The 24,847-nt window shown below is 42.7% G+C and overlaps 1 protein-coding gene across 3 annotated transcripts in view; it reads right to left on the bottom strand.

Annotated features, from left to right (window-relative positions):
* Positions 1-4,277: 4,277 nt before the first annotated feature.
* Positions 4,278-24,847, bottom strand: part of LOC142143411 (cytochrome P450 2K1-like) — a 36,237-nt gene continuing 15,667 nt past the window's right edge. For all 3 annotated transcript variants that reach the window (XM_075201244.1, XM_075201242.1, XM_075201241.1), the window contains exons 6-9: positions 23,309-23,450; positions 21,324-21,508; positions 4,851-4,992; positions 4,278-4,638 (exon numbers count right to left, since the gene is read on the bottom strand). In XM_075201244.1, the coding sequence (XP_075057345.1) occupies positions 4,457-4,638; positions 4,851-4,992; positions 21,324-21,508; positions 23,309-23,450 (651 nt within the window). In that variant the 3' untranslated portion in view covers positions 4,278-4,456. The remainder of the gene's footprint in view (positions 4,639-4,850; positions 4,993-21,323; positions 21,509-23,308; positions 23,451-24,847) is intronic.

The following is a 24,847-nucleotide window of genomic DNA, read 5'->3' as shown; positions in this document are numbered from 1 at the left end:
CCTCTGAATTGTGCTTCTACAGCTTTGCAGCCTACTAACTACGGTGTAAAAAATTCCCAGTTAACAGGTGGTCCTCGTTCCCATCTGACCGAAGAGGAGCAGCGGCGCAGAATAATTTGCAAACTGTGTCTCTACTGTGCCAGTAATGAACACTTCTTACAAGACTGCCCTCTCCGCAGACCACGACAGCCCACTGAACCGTTCTCTGTTGTTTCCTCTCCGCATTCCGGATTTGTTTGCGCTTTACCATTTCTGCTCTCTGGGATGAGATCCAATCTGCTAATCAAAGCTACCTGTCCTGAGGCGCCAGCTCCAGCCGCCTGTCCTGATGCGCCAGTTCCAGCCGCCTGTCCTGAGGTGCTAGTTCCAGCCGCTTGTCTTGAGGTGCCAGTTCTAGCCGCCTGTCCTGAGGCACTAGCCTCTGTCTCCTGTTCAGAGGTCCCAGCCTCTGTCTCCTGTTCCGAGGTCCCAGCCTCTGTCTCCTGTTCTGAGGTGTCATCATCTACCACCAGCTCTGAGTTTCCTGCCACTGTGTCCGGTCCTGAGTCTCCTGCTGCAGCCTCTGCACCCGAGACTCCTGCCGCAGCCTCTGCACCCGAGTCTCCTGCCGCAGCCTCTGCACCCGAGTCTCCTGCCGCAGCCTCTGCAACCGAGTATCCTGCTGCAGCCTCTGCACCCGAGTCTCCTGCCGCAGCCTCTGCACCCGAGTCTCCTGCCACTGTGCTGCCTGGTTCTGAGTCTCCTGCCGTTGTCTCCAGTTCCGACTCTCCAGCCGCATTCTCCAGTTCTGAGTCTCCAGCCGCTGTCTCCAGTTCCGAGTCTCCAGCCACTCTCTCCAGTTCCGAGTCTCCAGCCGCTGTCTCCAGTTCCGAGTCTCCAGCCGCTGTCTTCAGTTCCGAGTCTACAGCCGTTGTCTCCAGTTCCGAGTCTCCATCCGCTGTCTCCAGTTCCGAGTCTCTAGCCGCTGTCTCCAGTTCTGAGTCTCCAGCCGCTGTCTCCAGTTCCGAGTCTCCAGCCGCTGTCTCCAGTTCCGAGTCTCCAGCCGCTGTCTCCAGATTCGAGTCTTCAGCCGCTGTCTCCAGTTCAGAGTCTTCAGCTGCTGTCTCTGTTCCTGAGCTACAGTCCGCTCCAGAAACGTTGCCACTCTATGCGGTTCAGCCCGAGTTGCCACTCTATACGGTTCAGACCAAGTTGCCACTCTATACGGTTCAGACCGAGTTGCCACTCTATGCATTTACTACTTGGTGCTGTCTGCTCTGAGGTTTCTCACAGCACTCTCTGCTATGAGGCTTCTCACAGCGCTGTCTGCTCTGAGGCTTTCACAGTGCTGTTGCTGACAAGTCTGCCGCCCAGTCCAGGCCTGCTGCCAAGGCTGCCGCCCAGTCCGGGCCTGCTGCCAAGTCTGCCGCCCAGTCCGGGCCTGCTGCCAAGTCTGCCGCCCAGTCCGGGCCTGCTGCCAAGTCTGTTGCCCAGTTCGGGCCTGCTGCCAAGCCTGGTTCCCAGTCTGGGCCTGCTGCCAAGCCTGGCGCCCAGTCTGGGCCTGCTGCCATTTCTTCTGCCCAATCCGGGTCTCCTGCCAAGCCTTCTGCCCAATCCGGGCCCCCTGCCGCCCAGTCTGGGCCTGCTGCCAAGTCTGCCGCCCAGTCCGGGCCTGCTGCCAAGTCTGCCAGACAGCTCGGGCCTGCTGCCAAGTCTGCAGCCCAGTCTGGGCCTGCTGCCAAGCCTGCCGCCGAGTCCGGGCCTGCCCAGTCCAGGCCTGCTGCCAAGCCTGGTGCCCAGTCCGGGCCTGCTGCCAAGTCTGCCGCCCAGTCTGGGCTGTCTTCTGCCAAGGGTGTCCTGTCCTGCCCGAGTCCCCAGGGACGTATATTCAACCTGAGCTGACCAAGACTCGTGCTAATTCAAATTCATCCTCTGTTCCAGACTTCCGACCACCTACCTTCAATGGGGATATTCAGCAATTTAATGCTCTTATTAAATTTTGTATTGCTTATTTTCCCTCTGTACCCGACCTCCTAGTTACCCAACGAAAGCAAATGTTTTACCTGTTATCTAACTATGAAAGATTATGCTGAGAAGAGGGCTATACAAAAGACTCTCTACTAAAGAAATCTTATGTCATATGATTGTGGATGCCATGGCAGACATAGAAAACTTTGGAAATTGTAAATCATTAACAGCATCTTGAAGAAGAAGTACAACACCACACCACCATGTGTCTTTTTACAAATCCAGACTGATTTATATTAAGAAACACATAATTATTTTAGGAAATTTCAGCTTTAACATTTTATTTCATCATCATCATCACCATTTATTTATATAGCGCCACTGATTGCGCAGTGCTGCACAGAGAACTCATTCACATCAGTCCCTGCCCCACTGGAGCTTACAGTTTAAATTCCTAACTCTGAGGGAGTCAATTTGATTGAAGAGGGTCCCATTCTTCACACACGCTGGCTCAGGTGTGTGCTGTTCGTGACAAATTGCTTTACAGGTACTCCTCACTTAACAACATACCCATTTAATGACCACTCAGAGTTACGACCAGGTTCTCCCTGGGTCCTCATTGTTATAATTGCTGCTGTTTGCAGAGCTTTACTGTACACATGTTTATTTTCTGTTATGCAGTGTTATGTAATGTAAAGCAAACTAACAAAATACAGTTTTCTTTAGTCTATTTCTTCATTCAGAATCAATAAAAATGATTACAATACATGTAGGTGCATATAACAGTACTGTACTCACTTAGCGACCAATTCGCTTAACGACCTAGTCGTAGGAACGGAACTCGGTCGTTAAGTAAGGAGTACCTGTATTATCCAATAATTCCACATAATCCAACTTCTCATATCTTACACCAAAAAGTCACCCCAATACATCATTTTCTGGATTGAAATTTTAGCATATCTACCAAACCACCTTTCTTTGTCAAGTCATAGGGGTATATTTACTAAACTGCGGGTTTGAAAAAATAGAGATGTTGCCTAATGCAACCAATCAGATTCTAGCTGTCATTTTGTTGAATGTACTAAATAAATAACAGCTAGAATCTAATTGGTTGCTATAATCAACATCTCCACTTTTACAAACCTGCAGTTTATTAAATCTGGCCCATAGAGCCAAAATCAACCACTTTTTGCAGAATCATGCTTAATATGTCAAAAACAGATTTCACACTTTTACTGGTCATTTAAAACAATCAACTATTATAATCCATTTATAAATCACTATAAAAAAATAAAACATAGTTGAAATGTAATGTTCATAGTCACAGGTGTGGAAGTCAAATAATTGGATGAAATAAGCGAAATTGATCAATATTGTTTTTCCGTGCAATCTGATTAGTACGCCATGTGTAATGACGCAATCACACGGATTAATAACACACACTTTTACATTTGCACTTACACTTGTAAATAACTCACATTTATTAAGATACCAATCCACATTTATTTATTAGTAAAATGTATTAGAGATTATTTATACATAGATAATGTATAAATAAAACGTATGCAAGGTTAAGGTCCTTTAAAAGGTAAAGAGTTTGGTGTCAAACTAAAGCTTATTTCACCAGCTTTAACCCGGTTTCGACAGAGTGGCTATCACATCTAGCAGTCGCAAGTTATTAGCAATATAAGATTAATACTCAAAGTACTTTGTTTAGGAGTCAGTTTAAACTGGTTATTCGTCGGGAAGACACGTAGACAACAGTTGAAATGAGTTGTCCCCTCCTTTGGGAAGAGATAAAATGAACTGACCTATCACCAGCAGTCTACTGGATCATCATTAACCCTGGACCAATGAAGACCTCTCAGTATTATCTATGTATATTTGTGATGTCATCACTGATTATGTTAATTCAAACTACATATAAGCAAGTCCTAGACCAGTGTTAAATCTCTCTCTTCCTGACTGCAGACTACATAGACCTGGGCCCAGGACACGCTTGTGTAATGTATTCAGATTTTATATTTTCCTGTTTATTGTTATACCTTTTATGCATCTTCATGGCTTACTGTAAATCCTGCTAAATTTTGCAATTAAATCTCTGCAATGAAACCACAATAATCGCATTTGACAATGTTCCTTGGTAGCGACAAAATGAATATTACTCAGGTACAACCATATATGTACATAACCCATACTTAAAAAAGTTTCCATGACTACACAAAAGGCTTAAAAGATTTTGTGATGACAGCATACATAAAATCTATGTACCCATAATATAGCTAATATGTCACTAATAACTCCGAATGAAGCATTACAAATATTGGTAATGTTTGGAATAAAAGACATTTCAATAATTTTGAAATTGAGTTAGTCACATAGGTAATGTGTAATTATCACTGTGATTGTCAATAATTATTAGGTAGTTACTGATGTTATTGTGAATATTGATAGCATTATCTATGTGATTTGTACAGCTACTGTATCTGACATGCGCTCTAAGTGTATTTTAAAAGCGAGGCACAGCGCATATCATGTGTTTTTTTGGTGCATTTGTAAGTCCACCTCCAGGAGACAGATCAACATAACTAACGCCTGGGGGTAACCGGAATGTGAATTTCTGTAAGAGGCTTGTAAAAAAGATGAAAAGCTCCATTCTTGCGAGAGTTTCTCCAGCACAGACTCTGTGACCTAAAACAGGGTGAACAAGTAGAATAAAATTTATATGAAATCAATTGGATATATAATTTCATTTAGTCTTTTACGTTTAATTACTGAATTAACAAGTCAGAAAATAATGATCTGTAAATATTCAGTAAACTTTCACCTTGGAACACCAATATGTGCTGTCATTGATATAGTAAAAATAATATAATATTTCACAAAGGCCAGACATACAGTACCTGCAGAGAATGGCATAAAGGCGTCTTTCTTTATAAAATTTCCTTTGTCGTCTAGAAAATGATTTGGGTAAAATTCATCTGGTTTCTCAAATTGCGTCTTGTCTCTCAATACAGATGACAGTAATGGGATTATAAAGGTTCCCTAGGATGAAAAACACATCTGTATAAGGGAAGTAAAGTGGGAGCAGTGAGATAGCAGTAAAATCTGCAAGCGGAGATGGAAAGGAGGAAAAATGGGATTTCAACCTCTTATAATACTTGGCTAAGCCCTAGAACATCTGTAGTTTAAGATTATCATAGAAATATTTTATAAAGAAATGGCTTAAGACAGTTGTTTCCTATAATTTACCCCAGATACTAGGTTTCATGTTACACAAGAACACATTTCATCAGGCTGCCTGTCGTACAAATGACTGGAGGACTCTGTTTAATCTATTAAGATCCTAGTGCCAATTGGAAACTAAATATAACTTTGTCAATCAGTTATGCTATCACATAATATTGTTAAGGGTGAAGTGCCTGAACCATGAGCAGTTGGAAAGAAGCAGAGTTACCATTGTGTCCAAATAGTATCCTTATGAATTGATAAAGCCCAACAGGGGTAGTAAAGGCTGTTTTGGGCCCCACCTTCCCAGCTATCTTGATCTTACAATATCCATTTGTGAGAACAGGGTAGAAATATACTTGGAGAATCCAAAAAGATCGAGAAGTAAATCCACCCATGACACGGTGTAGTCATCTTATATGTAAAAAAAAAGAAAGTATGCTATTATGTATAAGTGTCCAAAAATCAACTATGAACCATGGATAAATAACAGAATTTTAATTCCAATTACATAAAAAAACACAAACGATAAGTGGCAATGAATTAATAAAAAATTATAAATGGGTGGCTAGATCGCCATACTAGCAGGCTGCTTTTTACCGGAGCTCCGTCCTATAGATGGGACAAAGTGCCTAAATTGTGCTTATTCACCCCCTGAATTTGTCCAGGACACCTGTAACCCTGCTGTGAAGCTGTTGTGCCTAAACAGGTGCAGCTGTGACTCGCAGGCATACCTCCGCATCACCAGTACTCTTGGCCCGGGGTTACCCCTGCACAATTCCCCGCCTGTCTCCGTGTCCATTCAGCGGCACTGCCGGGTCCCCCCCTTGCGGCTATCACTTGTGCCCGCCATACACCTTACCTTCAGGAGGGCAAGCGACATACAGAGGCTGCTGGCTGGATCGGTGCTGAGTCAGGAGGAGGCTCCCTACCGCCGTCGTTTCCTGTGTGGAGGTCTCTGATCTGCGGGAGAGCGTGGTGAGGAGGCAACGGTTCTGTGCCCCCCACGGAGGTCCCCCGTTCTTGCCTACCATCCACCTAGCCGGATTTCAGGGCCAAGGAGAAACCCCGCGGACCGGAAGTCGCGGCAACCATAGGCACCATTGGGCACCTTCTCTTACGGCTCCAATTCAACTGTATAGATCCCTGGAGGCTCCAGCAGGTGGCGCTGTCGCTTCAACAGGTCCCTTGCGTCCTCTCTGGCCGCCTGTCAGCTTCTCTCCGCTCTGTGGAATCATTCAGAAAAGTAATAAGCTGGCTGCTTCATCGATACCTGGATGAGTCACAGTGCCTTTGGTGGTGTTATAGGGCTCTCCCTTGGGGACATCAACAGTGTGCCACACTAATAGGCCCACACTGGCTCTCTCTGGCACGCATACTTATCTCCCTTACTTACCTGTTGTGACACAGAGGATCCTCTGCTGCAGTGCTGCTGCCACCCAGTGGACAAAGTATAAAACTATCTAAAAGCACTTACATATGTAGAATAAGTCAAGGGATAGATGCACGCAGTTAGAGTTTGGCACTAAAAGTCTAGCAAATAATAATTACAGGAGGCTGGTGACCTAATAACTTACACAAGAGACTTATCCTATCTGAAAAGCGGCTGTTGGGTGACCTGGTGCCCGGCGCCATCTCCAACAAACATCCCTTCTATGATCACTCACGGCTGACTTCCGCCTAGATTAAAATGTTCTAAATGCTCCAAGAAGGGGCACCAACCCTTCGCAATTGCCACATTGTCATGTGATAGAAGAAAGCAGTCCTGTTATGACTTCCAGAGCAAAGCGCATCTCCGCAGCAGACGCCGGTAACTTCTTCGATAGAAGTAAAAAGCATACTAAACCACAAGCGCCTGCCACGAATCAACAGCAGGCGGACCGTTTGCCGGGCTCAGACACGATGGGAGAAGATGAAGTACCCCCGGCCATGAGACTCCTAATTAGCTCACTATTTCAATATATTAAGAAAACGTTTCAAAGTGAGCTGAGACAAGCAATCTCAGAGTTCCGGAAGGAGATTGGTGAGCTGGGGGACCGCACTGATGTCTTAGAGTCCAAGGCGGACGAGATCTGTAAGACTGTGGCTAATAACTCGCAAGAAATCACAACACTGCGTGCTGATGTGGATTTGCTAACGGAAAAATGTGAAGATATCGAAAACAGAGCCCAGAGGAATAACATCCGTTTTAAAAACGTCCCAGAGTCGGTGGATACTCAGGCTTTCCCTGGCTTTCTGCTAGGCTTCTTTAAGACCATAATAACAGATGCCACAGACGAACTACTTCTGGATAGGGCTCACAGATCCCTGCACCCTAATTCTGCCCCGGGCCAGCAACCAAAGGATGTCATCCTCCGCATGCACTTCTACCACATAAAGGAGAAAATCATGCAGGCCACAAGGAACAGGGACTCTATCCCATACCAAGGCAGCGATATACAGTTGTTCGCAGATCTGGCACCCCTAACTATTCCAAAACGCAGAGATCTGAAAGATGTCACAAAGACTTTACGACAACACGGGTTTCCGATACAAGTGGTGTTTTCCTTTTCGGCTTCAAGTCTTTACAGAAACTAGACCTCTCTTCGCAAAGACTCCGGCAGAAGGCGCTTTGATACTGGACAAGCTAGGACTGTCCTCCAACTCTATGTCTCCTACAGATAGGCCGACTGTGGCGCTAGCCCGGAGAACCTCACCGCGACCAGAATGGAGCACGGCTTGATAAGGCAGAAATCTTAACCTCTAGAGAGAGACCTCCTTAAGCTAAAGCAGAGGTCCTTCTGAGAGCAATGGAGAGAGACTACACCTTAAATGGTCTATTTTTCTCTTTAGATTTCCAGAGACTGCTCTATTCTTGTCCTTGGTTCTTTCTACCCCCTCCCCTCTCTTCTTTCCTGACAGGTACGAGCATAACGTAATCGTGATTTCTACATGGACTGTTCAGACGTGGCCTGTCTTACTGCTGAAAGAAGATTCATCTGTTCATCTCCGACTCACCCCTCTAGTCCCACAGGAAGAGTTCAGCTCAGTCCGAGGTCTCGGCATAGACTCCTGCCAGCACCACATGTGCTATGAACTATCCTATACCGGTGATATTTAAGCCTTAATTACTATTTTAAGATGCCAAGCTAATATTGTCTTTACGCAGATATTTTATGGCTGCCTACTTTTGTACTTTCAGAGGATTCTCTAGTGTGTTAATGTTAATGTTATTTTATTGTACTCTAACTAAATTGGTTGGTGCCCCTCTCTTCCCCTCTGCTCACACTACCCGAACACAACCTACAACAATCCACACCCCCGCTTTTCCCAGTCCTCTACCCTCTCGGTGCAACTCATTGTAGTAGCACCTACTACTTTACTCGAAGTCGAGCAACCATAGGTCGGACTAGCGATGACCGGCCAGTACTCCCCCCCTTGACAGGTTGCAGACAGCTCAACCCTACTCCTTCTCCTCCCATACCGATTCATCCATCCTTCACAATTTACTATGTAAGCATAGCCCATTCCACGCATCCCCGATTTCATGGCATCTCGCTGGAACCGCGGCCTCGGAGGAGCCTCTCAGTGTTAAGTCTCACACTCTCATCACAATATGTTGCTTCATTTACTGACAATAAATGTTAAGGGGTTGAACACCCCCCAAAAGCATTACACGCTAATGGCTGCACTTAAAAAGACACGAGCGGAAGTGGTCTTCCTGCAGGAAACCCATCTAACTCAACCACACACAACATTTCAGGGGAAACTCTTTTCCCAAACCTTTTTTGCTTCAGCTGCATCTAAACACCGAGGGGTAGCAATCTTTGTACGACCATCAGTGCCTCTTAAGGTACGACGCTCAATAGCAGATCCCGAGGGTCGATTTCTCATGTTAGTGGGCACACTGGGTCAGCTTCCGGTCACACTGATTTGTTGCTACGCTCCAAACCAAGGCCAGATCCCATTCCTACTAAAGCTATTTAGCCTTATTAACAAACAAGCGGAGGGAAACCTGCTGATGGGAGGTGATTTCAATGCGATACTGGATCCCAACTTGGATAAATCCCAAATTGTCACAACATCTGCACAAACGCCAATACACCCCACACGACTTTCTAATCAATTTGCTCTCTTACTTAAAGAACATTCTCTGTTGGACGCTTGGAGGGTCATCAATGGTACGGACAGGGGGACACTCTCTTACTTAACCCTAAGACATGCTTGGAGCTAACGGAGGCGCTTAATGATTACTTTGTTTTGAATGAGTCCCCTGATTTATCACCATCCATAGTCTGGGAGGCACATAAAGCCACAATCCGTGGGAGGCTCATCAGCATCGCCTCTGCCCGACATGAAAAAGAGCTGATAGACACATTAGAGACTAGAAATAGACAGGTTCTGGGCGCTTGGAAAGAGGTATAAATGAGTTTAATAATGACAGAACTATGTGAACAATGTGTTCCGGCCGGAACAAAACAGCACAGCATAAACTGTTATTGTGAATACAATAAAATTACATACATGTGATGCAGTAACAACAATAGAACAAATATTAAATATTAAATCCAACTTCAAATGATTGTGGAGTCGTAGGAATATGCAGTGTAACAATGAATATATCAGCGTGGTGTGAAAAAATGTCCAACAGTGTTGATATAACAAAGTCCACTGAATATAGAAATGTGGTCATGTAGATGAACCTAAAACCACATTGGAGATCACAAACTGCGGGGATGTGGGTGGTCTGGGATTGAACAACGGTGGTCCCGCAATAATCCTTCTAATAATGTCCAGTATTGTGAATTGAAATGAGTGGTACTGATAGAGTCAATAAGGTATAGGTAGAAGTCTACACAGTTACTCACTTTATGATGCGGGGATGTCTAAACTTACTAAACCCAAATGGATTTACTAAGCAAGGGCCTAAAAGTTGCCCCTAATAGACCACTCAACAAGTTTGAGACTTATATAGATCTGCACAAATTCATCAGGAACCTTACACTTAAGAAGTTTTTTCTTGCCAATCCATCTGTTTCTGGAACCCATTTGTCTAACAAGGATGACACCACTATCACATATCAACACACCCATCTCAAATCCAAGTCCACCTTTTTCCCCACACACTGTAAGGGTCCCTATCTAGAGGCCTTCCAGAAATTAGTGGAGAATGTTCTGGATAAACTCAAAATCCAGCCAAGGAATAGAATTTGCAACATCACTAAATCAGAAAGAGGGGCCCTGAAGGATCTACAATCCAATAAAAATCTGGTCATTAAACCAGCGGATAAAGGGGGTGGAATTACCCTCCTGGATCAATCTACATATCTCTTGGAGATAGAGAACCAGCTAAAGGACACCTCCACCTACAAAACACTACTGGGGGATCCAACTGAGAAGTACAAAACGGAACTTAATTTACTTCTCAGTAGAGCACTTCAACAAGGCATATTGACCAAAGCAGAACATCAGATTACCGGTCATATATTGTTTGCCTAAAATTCATAAATCCATTACCCATCCCCCTGGCCGACCGATCATTTCTGGGATAGATTCACTCACTACACACCTCTCTAGCTACATTGATACTTTTTTACAACCTGCAGTTATCAAACAGAGAAGCTATCTCCGTGACACTGGTCATGTTCTACAGATTTTACAGAACATAGACTGGCAAACCGGTTATTTACTTATGACATGTGACGTTTGTTCACTATATACCATCTGTCACGGGCACTAGGAGTCTTTACCCAGGAATCACCAGGTGATAACCTTACCAGAGCAGTATAGATGGTAATATGGTACTCTGGTAGCGGGGTGATCACGGAACAGGAGACAGCAGATGATAGAGATGCTCGGGAAAGTCTATGACTAGCAGCACTGGTAATATATATGTAGGAATACACAAGGAACTGAATGGACAAAGGACACGTGAGGGTAGTCAGTGGTCTGCGGTAGCAAGTTGTACCACTGCTATAGTGAGGAGGAATGTCCAACAGCAACGAGGAGGTGATGAAAGTCAGCGGTCTGCGTTTAGCAAGTTGTACCGCTGTCTAGGTGAAGGAATGGAATCCAGGTGGAGGTATCCGGGGAGTCAGTGGTCTGCGTTAGCAAGTTGTACCACTGCTATGTGAGAGGACACTGGAACAGGTGACACAGGAAACAGGGATCAGTGGTCTGCCTCTAGCAAGTTGTACCACTGAATATATATGTGAGGAGGAGCACGGGGAGAGACTACAATACAGAGGATACACGGGCACCTTGAACTTGATCCACAATGACATGCACAATATAGTAATGACTGAACAGCACTGCAATAATACAAAGTCACAGAAACTATCCGGGCAAAAGATAACACAGTCAATGATGGCAATATTCTCAGCGGATAGTAAGCTCCAGAGGGGAACAACTCAGTCCAGCAAGATATGCAATACACCAGCACAGTCAATGAGAAGTATGCATACCGTGGTTCAGGAGCAGGCTGTCAGACAGGAGTGCAGAGATACCTGAACGGCTGGAGGCCGGCAGGATGCGAAGTCCCTGGAGGGTGAAGCGGTAATCAAGTAGGTGCAGCGCACAGGTAGGTAGACCAGCAGGGATAGCAACAAATACTCAGGAAGCAGTAGTATGTAGAACTGGACTCCTGGAGAACCCTGAAGAGTAGCGATGGTCTAGACGAGATGAAAGCAGCGAGGCGTAGATCCGATGCAGACTGGCGAGTAGACACCGGCAGGAACACTGAGAAGCACGGAGAGCAGATCAGCTGCTGCAGACACGAGTAGAACTGAGGGGTAGCAGCCAGCAGGACTCTGCAGGTACACTGAGGTAGAGGATAGAAATCAGCAGGTGCAGTCACGATGAAACACGGGAGAGTAGAGCTGAGCTGGAACTGTTGAGCACGGAGAGCAGCGGATAGGAATCAGCTGGTGCAGTCTCGAGGAAACACAGGAGAGTAGAGGTGAGCTGAAGACTGTAGTGCACGGAGGCAGCGAATAGGAATCAGCTAAACAGTCACGATGAAACACAGGAGGGTTGAAGTGGTCTAAAGACTGTAGTGCACGGAGGCAGCGGATAGGAATCAGCTAACAGTCACGATGAAACACAGGAGGGTTGAAGTGAGATGAAGACTGTAAAGCACGGAGGCAGCGGATAGGAATCAGCTAAACAGTCACGATGAAACACAGGAGAGTTGAGGTGAGCTGAAGACTGTAGTGCACGGAGGCAGCGGATAGGAATCAGCTAACACAGTCACGATGACACACAGGATAGTTGAAGTGGTCTGGAAACCACAGGAGAGTTGAAGTGGTCTGTAAACCACAGGAGAGTTGAAGTGGTCTGGAAACCACAGGAATCAGCAGCGCTGAATACACGAGGAAACACAGGAACACCTTCAGAGGCTCATGGGGAATGAGACTCCAAGATCAGGCAACGAGGTATGGAACTCAGGTACTTTAAATAGGGAGTGTTGCCTGATCAGCCAATTAACTAAAAGGAACAGGTACTGAAGGTTTGAAAGGGCTGCGCATGCGCAGACCCTCAGGATGGTGGACGGCCACGGTTCCTAAACACACGGGAAGAAGCACTCACAGTCTGGTGAGTGACACCATCATTGATCATAAGATCGGTTGTGAGCATGTCCAGCACATCCTTACAACAGAAACTTACATCCCAACCGATCAGATACAGTTTATCATGCAAGCCATTGATTTTACATTACATCATAACTATTTTTGGTTCAATGGAGGATACTATGAGCAGGTTCGCGGGACTGCAATGGGCGAGAAATTCGCGCCCAGTTATGCAAACCTGTTCATGGCCCATTGGGAAAATCTTACCACTTGGCACTACAATCCATATATCTCACATATTCTCGTTTGGTATAGATACACTTATGACGTGCTATGCATATGGACCGGCAATGTGGGCACACTCCAAGAAGTTCTCAATTACCTCAATACGAATGATTTCCATCTCAAATTTACCGTTCAGATTAGCGATACCAGAGTTGAGTTTTTAGATTTGGACATTTCCATTGCTGAAAACTCTATTCAAACCAAAACCTTTCTAAAACCTGTGGACTGTAATTCATACATTCCAGCATCCAGTGGACATTTAAAGAGATGGCTCACAAATATACCAAAAGGACAGTTCTCTCGGGTCAGACGTAACTGTTCCAACCTGGCACTCTATGAGGAACAATCCTAGATTTTGAAAACTAGATTCCTTGAAAGAGAATTCAATGCTGATGTAATACATACAGCATTCGAGCAAGTCAGAAATATGGATAGAGCAGCCTTACTGCCACCAAAAGCACATAAGGACATGGCAAATCAATTACCACCTGCTCTTATCACAAAATACAATTCCAATCATAAAGAACTTGAAAGAATCATAAAGAAGCACTGGCATATATTACGAATGGATGATCATTTGAAGGATATCCTTCCTGGACACCCAAGGATCATTTATAGAAAATCAGATTCGCTGAATACTAAACTTGTCAAGTGCTGTATTCCAAAAACAACTGTTGAAAAATACCAACAAAGCTGGCTGAAAGAGAATAGTGGGGGCTTCTATTATTGCAACAGGTGTCATGCCTGCAGAGCAACCAATCATAAGGGAACGAAACCTACCACCACTTTTCAATCTAACACCACAGGTGAACTTTTTCAGATCAAAACCAAAATCACCTGTGACACTACAGGTGTGGTGTATTTGTTGGAGTGCCCGTGCGGGCTACAGTATGTAGGGCGCACCATCCGCAAACTGCACATTAGAATTTCAGAGCATCTCCGCAACATCAGTAACCAGTCAGATAGCCACACTGTATCTACTCACTTCCTCAAACATCATAATCACGACCACACCAATCTTCAGTTCACAGGAATATGTAAAATCCACAAACCATGGAGAGGTGTAGATTTTATTTCCCTCATTTCAAAAGAAGAGGCCAGATGGATTTTTAATCTAAAGACCCTGACCCCAAAAGGATTGAATGTGGATTTCGATCTGGGGTACTTCCTTAATTCTTAATATTTCCATCATTTTATATAATTTACATATTGGGAATTCCATGCCAGATATAGTATATATATATTTTTGTCATACCTTTTTGTCATACCATTTACGACTATCACCCTGTATGCACACTCTACATATATGCATGTTCTCTAATTGGTCCACCTTTATTTTGATGTATATACAATGTATCCATTTGTATCATTTGTACATAACGTTTTTTGTTTACCTCTGTAATTAAATTATGGCTGTTGGACTTTTGGTGCAGCCACCAGCACTCACTGTTTGATCCCTTGATCATCCAATTATTCAATTGCCTAATTGGTTTATTGGCACATCCGGATATTAAAAAGACTGGCCAGGGAGACCAGTTGGACTTCACTATCCCAGAGGAAGCCCACTGGCTATTGCCCTGGGCGAAACATGTTGGATATTGTCCCCATTCATCACATCAGTGCTTTGTTGGCACTATCTTTACAGACACCAATAATGTAGCACAGCCCGCAGTGTGTATACGCATCTCTACAGCGGGACCGCCCCCTCTTCCTGTTCAGCCTCAAACTCTCAGTGAGAAGGAGAGAGGCTTTTCTTGGGAACCAGGAGGATTTAAATCGGATTGATCCATTTATATTTCATCGGTGACATTCAGACTCCTGCACCATATATATATATATCACGGAGATCAGCCTGTAGCGTACACACGCTTACTTACAGCGGGATCACCTCCGTTCCTGTTCAGCCTCAACTTTTAACAAGTAGGAGAGAGGCTTCTCTGGGAATCAGGAGGACTATAACTGGATTCACTCACTGACATCCTGTCGGGTGCTGACTTACCATCGGAGCCAAGTGTACAGCTCGTATCTACCAATTGATATCACTACCACACACCGCGGGACTGCCTCTGATGCCTATCTGTATTACAGACATCTAGACGTCCCCGCATCATAAAGTGAGTAACTGTTTAGACTTCTACCTATACCTTATTGACTCTATCAGTACCACTCATTTCAATTCACAATACTGGACATTATTAGAAGGATTATTGCGGGACCATCGTTGCTCAATCCCAGACCACCCACATCCCCGCAGTTTGTGATCTCCAATGTGGTTTTAGGTTCAACTACATGACCACATTTCTATATTCAGTGGACTTTGTTATATCAACACTGTTGGACATTTTTTCACACCACGCTGATATATTCATTGTTACACTGCATATTCCTGCGGCTCCACAATCATTTGGAGTTGGATTTAATATTTAATATTTGTTCTATTGTTGTTACTGCATCACATGTATGTAATTTTATTGTATTCACAATAACAGTTTATGCTGTGCTGTTTTGTTCCGGCCGGAACACATTGTTCACACAGTTCTGTCATTATTAAACTCATTTATACCTCTTTCCAAGCGCCCAGAACCTGTCTATTTGTATATCAATCTATCCCTTGGGAGTCTTAGGGGTCTCCCATTCAATCCCAGGTTCCTTTTTGGCTGCTTAACATATGTGGAGGAAGCGCAACCTATTCCCCCCTTTTGCTCTACATTAGAGACTAGACTTATCTCCCTTCTCGCTCAGCACCAGGGATCCTTAGACCCATCGCATCTGCGGGAGCTGACAGCGGTGAGGGGCCAGCTCAACGCGGTCCTATCCAAAAAAACAGACCGCAGTCTTAAATGGACCGAGCAGCTCTTCTACGAAAAAAGCGATAAGGCGGACTCTCTTTTGGCTAGGAGGTTGCGGCAGAAATGCACGCGTATTACTATCACATCAATTAAAAACTCACAGGGTGTAGTGACATACAATCCGAGTCAGATAGTGAAGGAATTCCAGACGTATTATTCATCGCTATATAACTTAGACACCTCATCTCCACCCCCTCCTGATTTAGAAGACAAAATAAATGCGTACCTATGCTCTTGCCAACTTTCGCAACTCTCTGAAACAGAGGTTGAATTCCTTAACTTAGATATAACGGAGGAAGAAACCACTGCTGCCTTACGCGGCATAAAAGTGTCTTCGGCTCCAGGCCCGGATGGCTTCCCAGCCAAATATTTTAAAAAATGTGCAGGTGTCCTTAGCCCTAAACTCACCACATGGTTTAATGCCATCCTCGATGGAACCTCCTTTGACCCGGCGACGACCCGATCCCGGATATCAGTAATCCCAAAGGAGGGTAAGGACCCTCCCTCTGCAGCAGCTATCGTCCCATATCACTCATAAACGTTGACCTTAAGATATATGCTAAAATCCTCGCAAATAGGGTTAATTCTGTACTCCCTAGGCTAATACACCCAGATCAAGTCGGGTTAGTCCCGGGTAGACAGGCTGCTGACAATACTAGGCGGATCATAGATCTTATCCAAAATATTAATGATAACGAACAACCCTCTCTCCTCATGTCACTTGACGCGGAGAATACATTTGACAGCGTTGGTTGGCCCTTCATGATGCAGGCTCTAGCTGCGTATGGCTTCCAAGACCGCTTCCTCAAGGGGGTGTCAGCCCTGTACCATAACCCGTCGACCTCTGTCCAGGTGAACGGATGCTCCTCTCCATCTTTTATTATCCGAAACGGAACCCGACAAGGGTGCCCCCTGTCTCCCCTTCTATTTGCCTTGGTGATAGAACCCCTAGCTAAGAGAATCCCTATAAACCCTAATATAACGGGGATACAACTACCTTCCAGTACCCATAAGATAGACCTCTATGCGGACGATATCCTCCTTACCCTAACTAACCCTCTAACCTCTCTCCCCAACCTATTTCAAGAGCTTGAAACCTTTTCCACAATATCAAACTTTAAGATAAACACAGCCAAAACAGATATCCTCGACCTCCATATTCCCCCTAAGTTAAAGCAACTCCTAGAATTAAATTTCCCCTTTCACTGGAATTCCGAACACATAAGATACTTGGACATAGCCCTCACCAGAAAGGTGGAAAATATCTACCAAGCTAATTATCCCCCCCTCATAGCCTGTATAAAACAAGACCTAAAAACATGGGGCAAACTCATGATATCCTGGGTGGGAAGGATAACGTCTGTGAAAATGAACTTGCTCCCAAGGTTATTATACCTTTCCACACTTTCCCTATCAGGGTCCCGCCCTCAATCCTGAAAATGTTACAAACCTTAATAATGTGGTTTATATGGTCGAACAAGAGACCCAGGATCTCTGCTCGCATTCTACAGCGCTCTCCCGTGGCGGGTGGCCTTGGCATTCCTAGCATCTGCAATTACTATTACGCTGCGAGGCTGGCCCAGTGTGTGCAATGGCATTCTCCCCCTGGAACTAGGATATGGGTGGACATAGAGTCGGACATACTGGGTGGTTTACCGATCCGCTCTGTTCTATGGCTACCAGCTACACAGCGCCCGGTCTCTACCCGAGCCCATCCAGTTCTGGCCCTATCTCTATCAATTTGGTCTAGATGCAATCGCTTAGCTTCCCTCTCTCCTACTCCTTCGATTCTAGTACCCTTATGGTGTAACCCAGCCTTTACGCCCGGATTATCTCGCTCTATGTTTACGAAATGGGCAGGCAAAGGAAAACTGCTGTTACTCAATCATATAACCAGAACAGCAATATTTACACAATTCTCGGAGTTGGTGGAACAGTGTGGCTTTGTTCCGAGACAGTTCCATCAGTATCTTCAGGTTAGGCACTACCACCAAACAGTCAAAGCTCAACTCTCTTCCAGACCACCCACCACATTCGAGAATCTATGTCTTTTAGGCCCAACCTCCAAAGGACTCATTTCTATTCTATATAATACTTTACTTCCTGCCACTCCGCCTGTTAAGGATCGCTTTCAGACGCAGTGGGAGGCCGACCTGGGGACTGTACTGGATGAGGAAGAATGGTCGGATATATTTGATGGTACGGCTCGCTGTTCTATAAATGTCCGCATTAAAGAAAATGCTAACAAATTGATGAACAGATGGTATTATGTCCCCTCGAGATTACAAAAAATATATCCACAGACCAGCGCTGATTGTTGGAGAAACTGTGGTCAGACGGGAACATTCATGCATATATGGTGGGACTGTCCCATACTGGGCAGCAGTTTTGGCATTAGCCTCAGCAATCCTAAATGCCCACATACCACCTGACCCTAAGCACATTTTGCTACCGCTGCCCCTCCCAGATCTCACCAAATCTGAGCACAAGCTTTTTAGGCACATCATCAGCGCTGCCACATGTCAAATAGCGGCCTCTTGGAAAGGCTCCACACCAACAACACTCCAGATGGTCTGCAGTCGGATCTGGCATACCTACCAGATGGAACACATTACTAGTGTGCTGAGGGGCTCCTCCGTCTCCTTCTACAAAGTCTGGTCCTCATGGGCATTATATCACAATCAGCCTCCACTCCAGTTCTAGTGGAATCTAAGCATGAAAATATATTCCTAAGCAAGCACATTTTTTCTCTTACTTGATGCGTGAATCATTTACCCTTCCATCCCTCCCTCTGGTCCCTGTATACCCCCCCCCCCCCCCCCTCTATACCCTACAATTTTGAAATGTTAAAACAACATCTTTACTGTATCAGAAAAATATACAATTATCTCCCGAGTAGGAGAGATGAGAGTGTTTAAGTGTCCTGTTTTATGTAAACACGTGTTAAGTATTACTGATTAACCTCTCGAGATTCTGTAATGCCTTTTCTATTGAAAAAAAGATGTTTCTAATAAAAAGTTAAAAAAAATAAAATAAATTATAAATGATCATAAAATATAAACATAACAAATATCATATCAAATATTGAGCACATGTGTGTATGTTCCAACTCATTTCATGTAATGGTAATAAATTCACTTTCAGAGAACTTATTATATAAAGAGAGCCACAGAACTGTGAAAACCAGAGTAGTCAAGATGGAAAATGGTGACGGTTATATAAACCAATTCTGCTAATAGCCAAATAACAAGTATTATTGAAATCACTTTTGCCAGATAAACCAATAGTGGGTTTCAAAAAAGCTAATAATCTTAAAAATATCTTAGCACATAGTTTTTTGAAACCTCAAACAGGTCTGACACCCAAAACTGATTTGAATTGGCTTCCCCCTATTCCTGAAGGTTGTTTTAAATGCGGTGGTTCACGCTGTATTACTTGTAAACATATTAAAAATAAAAAGTATGATGTGAGTTCTATGTCTAAGGCTAAAACATATACAATTAGAGGTTTTATAAACTGCAATTCTACGTTCATCATATATCTGCTAAAGTGCAGTTATTATTTGTATTACATTGGTAGATCCACCAGATCCATTCTCTGAAAGTGATTCTTTTTATTACCATTACATGAAATTTGTTGGAACATACACATATGTGCTCAATATTTGATATGATATTTATTATGCTTATATTTTATGATCATTTATCCTTTTATATTAATTCATTGCCACTTATCGTTTGTGTTTTTTTTATGTAATTGGAATTAAAATTTTGTTATTTATCCATGGTTCATAGTTGATTTTTGGACACTTATACATCATTGCATACTTTCTTTTTCTTTTTTTTATTTATTGTTTATTTGAGGACTACAGACCTCTTGCAATCAGTGTTTTGGGTCCACTGCCTACACAGTACCAAGTGATACATCATTTTCCTTATATATCTTAGATGTAAATCCACACAAAGCAGGTACCTCCATTCAACAGTGAGACCAGCAGAATGGGACTTCACTGTTCCCTTGTGGGCTCATTTATTCCTAGCCTTAGCATTTATTTAATGTCTTTGGTCATTTCAAACTTTCTTGGAACCTATAAAGTGGTTGTCAAACTATCACCCTTGGTGGATAAAAACATTGTGCTGTACCAGCGTGCTTCTTCCAAGGGTGTCAATAAACACATCATAAAGGACCCCTAAATGGATGTACAAACATATGATATTTTTTTTTATCCTTCGAGATTCAGATGACAAAATCTCATAGTCTACATTAGAACTCTACATAGAACTTCAAATGGACCCTGCAAATCAGCCAACAGATTGCTCTCGTGTAGGTAATTACAACATAACTTTATTTCCTGTATCAAAGTCAGTCCCAACCCCATTGAAGCTTACAGTATAAATTCCGTAACACACAAGTACACATACACTAAGTCCGCTTTTTTACTCAGCAACCAATTAACCTACCATGCATGTCTCTGAAGAGTTGTGGAGGAAACTGGAGCACCCAGAGTAAACCCATGAAAACAAAGGGAGCGCATACAAACTTCACACAGAGTTGGCCCTGTTTGGGAACGGAACTTAAAATTTTGCTGAGTACATATGGTTCTATGATGAGTTGCTTGCGCTTGTAGTGCACCAAGATAAATTGTAAATAACAACACATATAACAAACCACTTACAGGCGGCCTAGACATGTTGGGATCTGTAGAATACCACAGAAGAAAAATCATACTTTAAATATTTGTTTTATTTATTAACTCACACACACCATCCAGGGATATGGGGATAGCCCTAATGTTATCATCAAAGTGATGGTTATTCCTAGTGGGACTATCATTTATTTATGGGCTTGATCCTCCAAAGGAATTTATCTTCATGCATAGGGCCAGTTGGTACTATTGTAAGGGAACCCAACTTTATTGCTTTCCCTGCTATAGCACCACCAGTCCTTGCTGGCATAGCCTATTGCTGATATTGGCAATTTTAGGGTACCCACACATTTTGTCTCCACAATTGTGCCCATATCAGCCTAGGCTAGCAGCACAAGAGCTGTTTTCACTTTTAACATCAACCTTATTAGCACAGATTTTGCACCAGGGGAAACCTCCTAAGAGGAGTTACTGTGTTTGTTTCCTACTCCACATAGCATGTAAGGAGCGTTATCATGCCCTTAATGTACTTGGGCTACACTAAAATACCCTTTCACTCCCTGGTTTCACCACTTTACACATAGATAGGTGCAATGAGGACAAATGTCTCAGTCTGTATGCAGACTAAGGCGCATTCATTTTTAACATGCATATGCAGTATGGAGAGCATATTTTGAGTTTCTATTTTGAACTTCAACCTCCACATAAGCCTTACCATCAGCATTGCAACTACTTTTATTCTAGAAACCTGTATTTGTAAATAAAATATTAATATTGCAGATGATGCTAAATTTACAGTTATAGGGCATATACATTTCTTACTTTTGGAATGACATATCCTTTAAAGGTCACATCTCTGGATGTTTCATGTGGAAAATTGAGAGGGAGAATGTCAGAAAACCTCTGGATTTCATGTATAACTGCATTTGTAAAAGGCATTTGTCCCCGTTGGCTATACGAAAGTTGTGCTGATCCAACAACTCTGGAAATCTCATTTTGGACCTTTTCTAAATGTGAAAAATATAGACAGACATGTCTGAAATATAATATAGAATTGATAGTTTGTCTTCATTATGAAATTATCACAAAGACATGACTATATGTGAGGGAGTCTTTCAAGGGCATGGTGAGTGCTTTTGTGGGATCTAACTGTTTAAAAATATCTCCTGACTCACAAGGGAAGAAAAGAATATCCACCCTGGTTGGAGATTCATGATAATATTTCAAAAATTCTTGATATATTTATCCTATTTGGGAGAATCTAAGAGAGTCAATATGAAAGCTATGGGCAGGTAAGCCTTTAGCCCAGATAAAAAAGCATAGCATTTGATCATGTTAGGACTGACCAGATTGGGAAAACGTTGGCGTGAGTTGGTCAGCTTAACATATATTGAAAATTGTGGAACTAATATTCCGTGTTTAATATATAAAAAGTTAGTACAGCATTAATTATGTGTTCTATGTCTTTTTTTGTAGAGTCAATATGAGGTCAGGTCTACTTATGTCACAGTTTGAGTTAAGGAAAAGATAAATCAGGTGTAGTTAGAGATTTCCACAGTTAGGAAAAGAAAAGGAGAAGGAGCACAGATAATGTGATAAAGTGATATAGAGAGAGTAGGGAATATTGTAAACTATGAGGCATTATAGCCAACAGAACTTCAACATAGTAGAAAACACACATATATATATATATATATATATATATATATATATATATATATATATATATATCTGCAGACTGACCTCCATTCATCTGAAGAACATCATTACAAGAGCATGTAAATAGGTTATTAAGAAAAACAGATACTACAGATCAAGGAAGCAGATAGCGCCTTCCTATCTTTTATTGTCTTTAAACAGTATTTGCAAAGAGATCAGTAGTACAGATACAAACATAATACTTATACAAGCAACTTGAATTGATCTATAGTACTATAGTACATAGAAATGTAGTGGTGTGTAGCTGAGGATTTTTAAGTTTTAAGAAGGTTAGACGTAAGAAAAAATAAATAATTTTGACAATCACGTAGGTAAAAAGAGGTCTGGCTTCTTATATTTGAAAATTATATATAATTATATATAATTGCCTTCTCTCTTAAAGACCCTTAGTCCCACATTTATATGGCACAATCTGACCAGTAATCTTGTTTATTAAACATGCATTTTGCCAAACGCAACTAAAAGGTACAAAATCATATGGATGATGTGTAAGTCTTAATTTTAAATTGGCAAATGATGGGATTTCTTTCCTCCCAAATGTCTATATTTCAGCGGGACATTCCCGATACTAGGGGTATGTCCTGTTTACCACAGTGTGCAGCAATACAAGGTGTTTTCACAGGAGGAGAGGGTTATAGGGGCCAGTCTACACTTCACATGGTCAAGACACAACTGTGGGTAAAACCCCATGATGGTACCACACTCTCTGTCCCGATTTCCAAACTTCTACTGTTGGGAGGCATGGAACATTTGGAGATGTTCCCTTTATGAGTGAGGTATTGCATAGTGTTCCTGATGTGAACATGGGGTCATTAAAAGCTCTGATTAATTATGAATCTTGCAGTTTGTATGTTTATTAAATTATTACAAATTATAGATTAAAAGAGAATCATCTGACACATGAATGAAACAATTGATACAATTGAGACAAAAATCCATTACTTAACTTAAACCATCTGAGACTAGCCAAAACCTTTATTAAATTTTTTTTTTACTCTATATCATGTACATACATTTTTTTTAAAATCAAATACTCAGATCTTGGCTGGAACATATCAGTTGATAAGAATAAATAAGGATTACTGTACCTTGGATATTTGGAAATTTTGCCATCAGCAGAAGACCCCAGCAAAGGGTAGTTGATGTTGTCTCCATTCCTGCAGAGAACAGGTTTCTTACCACTCTTGTCAGATTGTCATTGTGGAAATATGACTGGGAGTTATTTGCCTCCTGCAAATCACAATCATAATACAGAGTGAGCTCTTTGCACCTTTTAATGATACAATTTTCTTTACATCTGTGTATAAAGCTGCTGTATTGAGTATCTCATTACAGCTCAATGGTTCTCCATCCATCTCCAAATATCCATCTGTGAACTCTGAAAGAATCTTCATTAAAATGGACCTGTCAGCTAGAGTAAAACATCTGAAATAGTGTCTAGACATGGCCTTGTTATTCTGATGGACTGGTGGTTCCTCTGAAGGTAGCAGCAGCCATCACTCACACAGCTTCCATCCTGAATGACAGCACTAGGGGATGTGTCTCACAATGGAATTGATCACCGGTGAGTTAATAACTAGCCGGTTCAGAGCAGGACTTTCATAATACCCCAGCTGATCTGTGTGATCTGATGTAGAGCTTTATACTTTGTAAGTGTGGCCCACTGTGATTCCTTTACACCTACGTCAGTATGGCCTACACAATAAATAACAAGGGAAGCATTCTACAGTATAAATATATATATAACTAAATATGCTGCTCCTATTTTCGTAACAAACGAATTAGAAATAAATAAGAAGCGCAAAATACAGTATATAAAAAGAGATATGACAATTTATAGCGTTTGAAGGATTTTCAAATGTTTACTTCATTTGCAGAGTATATGCAGCGGACTGGACAGGATCCAGATTTAGTAAAGTCACTCACTTCATACACTGACTAACTAATCTTACCCTATAATCCAAAGAGTGCCAGAATCAGAGGTGAGGTTCTTCTGAGAAGGACTCCGCCACAGATCACTGAAGACCAGTATAGTTCGCGGTTAGCAGTTTCTCGCCACGTGGTTACACTGAGCAATCCTCAGTGTAACCACGCGGATCCTGGATCCTGTCCGCTCCGCTGCACATACTCTGCAAAAGATATAAACGTTTCCTAATGGCCTACACAATGAAGGTTTCCCTGTGCTTATGTTTCAGCAATTTAAAGCAAATTATAGATAGGAGTGTCATTATCCTTTTGTGGGTACCTGATATTGGACATCTTGTCAAATTTAACATACATTTCAGAATTAGCTGGACTGTAAAGTTTTGAAATTGCAGCATTTAAAGAAACCAGAGCATGAAACTTAAAATTGAAATCTAAATGTTTTACATACTATACATTTTTACATCCTTCTTCCTTCTTTCACATCTTACTTAAAGTTTCATGTTTAAATCGTAGTCATTATTATTTCTTATGGGCAGCACATTGGCTAAGTGGTTAGCACTTCTGCCTTACAGCACTGGAGTCATGAGTTCAATTCCCAACCATGGCTTTATCTGTGAGGAGTTTGGCCGGACTTTTGACCCAGGGAGACTGTTCTGAGCTTTCCAGTGGATGGATTTGGACAAAGCCTTCACAGACTGGTA

The sequence above is a fragment of the Mixophyes fleayi genome, chromosome 3 (assembly GCF_038048845.1).
Source record: "Mixophyes fleayi isolate aMixFle1 chromosome 3, aMixFle1.hap1, whole genome shotgun sequence".
Taxonomy (NCBI): domain Eukaryota; kingdom Metazoa; phylum Chordata; class Amphibia; order Anura; family Limnodynastidae; genus Mixophyes; species Mixophyes fleayi.
Note: the sequence above shows the minus strand (reverse complement) of the source record. Positions and strands in the feature narration are given on the sequence as shown.